Source organism: Miniopterus schreibersii (genome assembly GCF_964146895.1).
Source record: "Miniopterus schreibersii genome assembly, chromosome: 15".
Lineage (NCBI taxonomy): Eukaryota > Metazoa > Chordata > Mammalia > Chiroptera > Miniopteridae > Miniopterus > Miniopterus schreibersii.
In genome coordinates, this window is record NC_138115.1 from 20888784 (window position 1) to 20894815 (window position 6032).

At 50.7% G+C, this 6032-nt stretch overlaps 1 protein-coding gene across 7 annotated transcripts in view; it reads left to right on the forward strand.

The window, feature by feature from the left end:
- Positions 1-5550, forward strand: part of MTMR14 (myotubularin related protein 14) — a 46523-nt gene extending 40973 nt beyond the window's left edge. For 2 of the 7 annotated variants that reach the window (XM_081159424.1, XM_081159428.1), the window contains 2 exons: positions 1710-1865; positions 4910-5506. In XM_081159424.1, the coding sequence (XP_081015550.1) occupies positions 1710-1865; positions 4910-5093 (340 nt within the window). In that variant the 3' untranslated portion in view covers positions 5094-5506. Of the gene's footprint in view, positions 1-1709; positions 1866-4909 lie in introns of all 7 variants that reach the window. The other 5 variants (XM_081159426.1, XM_081159429.1, XM_081159423.1 and 2 more) reach the window with 4 other exon arrangements.
- Positions 5551-6032: the final 482 nt, after the last annotated feature.

Below are 6032 nucleotides of genomic sequence, written 5' to 3' on the forward strand. Positions count from 1 at the left end.
TCAGTCCCTCAACACTCTGGTGTTTAGGAATTATTATCCCACAAACCTCTAAAATGAAAAGAAACTACCCTAAAGTTTGAACAGTAGATGAGATTTGTGGATTAGATAGGCTTATCTTAGAGGGGTTGTGCTGACTGAAGGCCCCAGTATGACCTGGAGGAAGCAGAGGGCAGGCGCCAGACTATAGCATGTGACTTGTCCTCTCCTGTCTCTTTGATTTACAGACCTCCTCAGTCCTACCAGGTTTCTCCATTTAGAAACAAGGACACCCTGCTTTCTTGGGCACTAGGGGCTTCCACCAGGTAGCAGACCGCATCCTGTTCTCATCTCTAATGCTGCTGTCACATACTTTCCGGAGTTTAGCAGGAATGATGAATGTGGCAAGTCTCTGTGTTACAGGAGGTTCCGATTCATGGTGACTTTAATGTAGAAAGCCATCTGTTTTCCCTGGTCTCAAGGTGGTTCTGTTGTAGGACAAATCTGTAATCAAACTTGCTTTAAAAATCTTTTCTTGCACTCACTAGCTGTGGGACCTTGGGCAAGTGTCTTCACCTGTCTGGGCTGACATTTCCCTCTCTAAAATGGGGATGGTTAAGGATCACTGGAGATGCAGCGCCTGCCTAAAGCTGTACTCAGGTGGCAGCTGCTTGAGGATAAGGTTGGCTTGGTGTGACTGATGTGGGGGACTGTTGCCCTTTACGTCAGCCAACTGGGTGGGCCAAGGTCAATGAATGTTTTTCTCTATTCCCCACCCCCTACACCACACTATTCATGCTTCTGCTCTGTTTCTGGATCCCTACAGGAGCACCTTCTGCTATTCTTGAATTAAAGAATAAAGGGTCAGTCATCAAAGATGATGCATCTCTGGGGACTGGGACATGGGGCAGCTGATGGAAGGGCTTTGTTTGATGGATCCCTGTCTCCTCCCCTCCCCGTCTTTTGGCTGTGTTGCTGCCCAGCAGAGAGGGGTTGGCTCTGAGTGAAGAGGAAGTGGCAGCAGTAGATTCCCAATACAATTTTCCTTTCCCTGCGCCCCACAAACTTCCATCTGAAACAGGCCTGATGAAGCTGTCACGTTGCCTGCCTGATTCATCCCTTCCCTCTAGGCATAGCCAGTGAGTTTGCTGGGTGTGTTTGTGAATGCAAACTAGAGCTCCTGGAAGGCACTGCAGAGTGGGGCTAGGGCTCCCAGCACCTCACTCTTAATCTAGGTCACCACCCTTATCTCTCCCCAAGAGGCTTGTTCTCTCACCTCTCTGACAGGACCTCAGGGGCTCCTGGGTTCTGTGTTGCTTCCCTGGTTCCTGGGGCATCCAGCCTTACTCCCCTCCTTTTGGTGCTGTTGAGATTGTACTTGCCCTGTCAGCCACCAGGGCAGGTATACCCTGATCGCAGGCTTTGGTTGCTGGCTCACCTCTTGTCACCATGCTTTGCTCTTGTCCTTTCACTTCTGAAAGTCTTTGCACTAAGCATTGTCCTCACAGCTGAGCCTGCCTTATGGTCTATATTCTTCTTTTCTTGGTCACAACCTATCCAGCTGTCTTTGCACTTTTGGAGAAAGTGGTTGACTTTACAGATGCTCCACCAACAGAACTTTGAGGTCATGGCCCAGGCCCACCATAGCCCCCAACCCCTACCCTTCCAGTGCTTCCTCTGTCAGGCATATGACTGACTGTGCATCATTCCCCTCTCTCTCCTCTCTGCCCCAGATCAGTGGACCATTCCCTGCCCGGATCCTCTCTCTCCACAGACTTTGGCAGCTGGCAGATGGTAACAGGCTGTGGCAGTATTCAGGAACGGGCTGTCCTGCACACAGACTCCTCTCTCCCTTTCAGCTTCCCGGAGGAGCTCCCTAACAGTTGTCTGTAAGTGTCTTGCTTGAGAAGGCAGGATGCTCCCCTGCCCATATCAAAAGCTGGTTAGCAAACGAGTGCTGGTTAGGAATGAGGCAGCAGCTGGCTCCAGGGAGCTGGCCTGGGATCCCTGCCCCACCCTAGTGTCTTAACTAAGTATACCTCGCTGCTCATGGACCCAGGGTATGAAGGAGGCCTTATGGGCTGCTCAGAAAGTGCGCTGGAATGTATTTCTCCCCAGCCTCCAAACCCATCCACATGTGTCTCGGGGCACACCCTGAGGGAGAGCTGGCTGGACTGTAACTATAGAAGATTCTATTTCTGTCCAAGGCTTTGCCTGACAGGAGAATCCTTTGAAAGCAGAACAGTGGGGAAGTGAAGGTAGGTGTATGGTGGAGACTAGAGCCAGAATGTTGCTGGGTTAGCCCTAGGGCTGTGCTCCTCCCCATTAGAACAAAGGATTCCTAGCCAACCCCACCTCATTTTTGTCTTCTGCTTTTGCCTCTGGTTAGGAAAAAATTGGATGATGATACTAAAGCCCAAGCTTATAAAATCCTCTCCCTCCAAATTTCAATACTGGGCTTCCAACTTGATCAGCTGCCTCTGTGGCAATCACCTGCCCCTTGCCTGCTCTGCTGCATCATAGATGTCAGGAGTGAGGAGAGCCTCTGGTGGCCTGGCGAGCTTCTGCCAGCCTGCTCCTTGGCTGTGGCTGCCTGAGGGCCTTCACCTCCCTGCCATGGGTGAATGAATTTCAGGGGCTGGGGATGAATCCCTACCACCAGAATCCAGCTCATACCCACCAATGCTGACAGATTGGAGGCAAGTTGCCCTAGGGAGTTAAGATCCCTACTGAGGGCAGGCAGCAGCTGGACCTTGGGATTCCAGGATGGCACTCACAGGCCCTGCAGATAGAAAGTAGCCCAGGGACTTCAGAAGCCACTAGTGCCTGGTACAGCCTCTGTAGCCAAGCCCTTAAGCCAGAAACCAGGTCCCTATCTTCGATTTTTGAAGGATTAAAAAAGATAGTTGTCTGTACCTTTCTGAAGGGACTTTCTGTTTCAGCCACACTGGCCTAAGAGTTATCTCTGGAGTAAGTAGACATCTCTGCCCGTGCTTGATAGCATCCCTCACTTACCTGGCATTAGCTACTGAAATAGGCAATTCCAGTCCCAGATCCTACAATTTATACCTCAGGCAGCTCTCTGAGGTCCTAGCTTAGAATTCTGGTTGGTTCTGGTGGTTCCCAGAGGAGAGGACTAGGTTCTATGTGACTTCATGGCTTCCAGTAAATCTCATGGCCTCCAAGACTACAGGGAGGGGTTAGGGTTAGGATTGATTCCTGGTGAAGTCACAGTATGTGACTTCAGTGCTTGGGCTTTATTAGGGAAATTTAGTCCAAATCCTAGCTGCTCTGCTCACCAGCTGTGTCTTGGAGTGTCAGCCTTGACTTCTCTGAGCCTATTAGCTCATCTCTTGAGAGAAGCTAATGGCATTGTGTTAGCTGTATTCCCTGCCTATCCATTGCCTACTGTGTGTCCACAAGTGGATCACATACCCTCTCTGGACTCCAATTTGTTGTCTCTAAACAGGTTGTGACCTTTCCCCCTCTGCCTCCCAGAAATGCTCTCATATGGACCTTTGGATGTTCCCTGTGAATACAAACTACTAGTTGGACTTTCTCCTGGTCTTATGCTCTAAGAAAAAGCTGAAGATGTACACATGGCCTCTAGCCTGTGTGAAACCTGAGAAAGTAAAGAAGATCTAGGGCCATGCATCTCCCCCAAGTGCCAAGAGATACTTTGGAGTTATTCATGGTATTGCAGGAATCCAGTATCGGCTCCATTTTCTTAGTGCTGCTGCGAGAGTTATTTGACTTCTTTCTCCCTAGAACAACCACCTCCCCCCCCACACACACACACACACAACACTTCACTGCCACCAGCCTACTTTCCCGAGGTTGGCTCTCCCCATACTTACCCAGGACTGTCACTTGTTATCATACCTGCATCTGTTCCCCAGGCCCTGGAGCGCAAGTCATTTGGGCTTGGGAATTGCGGGCATTTCTGACAAATTCCTGGGAGGGATTATGCAGGGATTGGTCTCTTTCGGGAAATTTTGGAGTAAGTTAGTAATCGGGGCTAGTCTTTGTACTTAGGTGGATGGGAACATGAGGCTTCATTTTATATAGGTGTGTCACCTGTCTCCCTCCATTTGATTTTCTGACCTTTCCTCTGATTCCATATCCCTCCCACCTCTAGACTACTTGCCGTTTAGTCCAGGGGTTGGGTCTGGCTGGTACCTTAGGCCTCTTCTATTAAAGAACCCTTCAAGGTGTCAAACAGCCTCATGTGGAATTCACGCATTGATGAGCCTCTTCTTGACTTGTATTTCCAGGCCAGGGAGAGAAGAGGGGCTTATCTTCCATGATCAGTGCCTGTAGAAGCCAGAGAAGGAAAGTACATGGAATCAAAACAGGAATACTGCTGGAAGTCAGCACTCTCCCAGTTGTTTACCTGGGGCCACAGTGACTGAAAGTGTAGCTAGAATTTTGGGGGTTTCCAGTGAGGACCGTGGCCTCTCCAGGGCACTGCCAAGAGTTTTCCCCAGGATGCTCCAGGTCCTGGCCTCAAGAAAGCTGAGGTCCTTGCTTGATGCCTGATGTTAGGGTCTCTCCCTACAATTAGACGTAAGACTTGTACCTCAGCTTGTTTTTACTAAGGAATGGAAGCCAACAGCTGTTGGAGCAGACTCCCTCCTGCTTGGTTTCTCTCTCCCTAATTATCACAGAGATGGTTGTTCCCCATAGAAAGTCAGCCAGTGCCCCAATAAAAGGTGCTGCTTCTAGGTAGGAACAGTAACCTGAAAACTGAGAGGAATGGTTTAAGAGGGGAACAGGATCAGATATTTGGGGCCTGAGCCATAGGGCAGTGTGACCAACAGGACAGATGTGGGTCGTGTGCTGTGAAGACAGAAGGATAAGCACTGTGGCATGAGGATGGGGGTGTTGGGTCCTGCCCCATGGTAATGCCTGCATTCTTTCTCCCTCTCCACAGGCTTGCAGCCCTGAGTGAACGGGAGACTCGGCTGCAGGAGGTGCGCTCAGTCTTTTTGGCTGCATACAGCAGCACAGTGGGGCTTCGGGCAGTAGCCCCCAGTCCCTCTGGTGCCATTGGGGGCCTACTGGAGCAGTTTGTCCGTGGTGTCGGACTCCGGGGCACCAGCAGCAGCACCTTATGAAGCAGCCAATCCACAAGTTTTCTGCTCCTTTCTCACCTGAGCCCTGAGTGGAATCAAAGCCATGTCTGGCCAAGGGGTGCTTCAAAGTTGGGGGAAATGTCCTCACTCCCCCATCTGCATCATGCATATGGCAGCCCCAAAGCCGAGGAGGGCCAAGGACAGGGTTCTCCAACCCCTGGCTTCCTGACTGGTGACCACCACTCCTCTCCGTCACTGCCTCCCACCCACCCTACTCTTCGCCGGGATTCCCGCCAACTCAGAACTGTGTGGGGTTTCCCTGGGACCTTGTGGAGGACAAGACTTCACGAAAGGCACCTCCCGTCCATCTTGTTTCCTGGGGAGGAGGGGGTCACCTGCACTGAGAATAGGCAATTTGACACATAAAATAAAATCAAAGTCTTTTTGAACAGCAGCTCTCTGTCATTTTCATTTGGCTGCTGTCTTGGTGAAGATATTTGGAAGGTCTCACTGTCCTTTCTTGTGCAGGAAGAAGGGGTTTGGGGGGTGTAACTCAACTCTTGAGCCATGATAGTCTCCTCAGTAAGATGGGAACTTCTAGTCACAGGCCTTTAAGGGGTGAAAGCAGTTGTCCTCAGGCCTGAGTCACCCAGGGAGTCTATCCACGCAGATTCTTAGGGCTGCCTGAAATTTAGACTTGAGGTTACTGAGATCTTCATTTAGCTGGAAATGGGGGGGGGGCTTCATTTTTAACAAGCTATGCAGGCAACACAGTCCTGCTATAGATGACCTGCAGCCCCTGCCTTTGGTGGAAGGACTGGCTTCTGGGGCTTTGGAGGCGGTAGTTGGTGTGAGGAGGATGGATTTATGTGACCCCCCCCCCCATCTACAGCATGACCTAGAGTGGGTTGCATCCTCACAGAGTGTCTGCAATTGCAACACGGTGAAGTCATGAGGGTTCAAAGACCTGGGTAAAGGGCT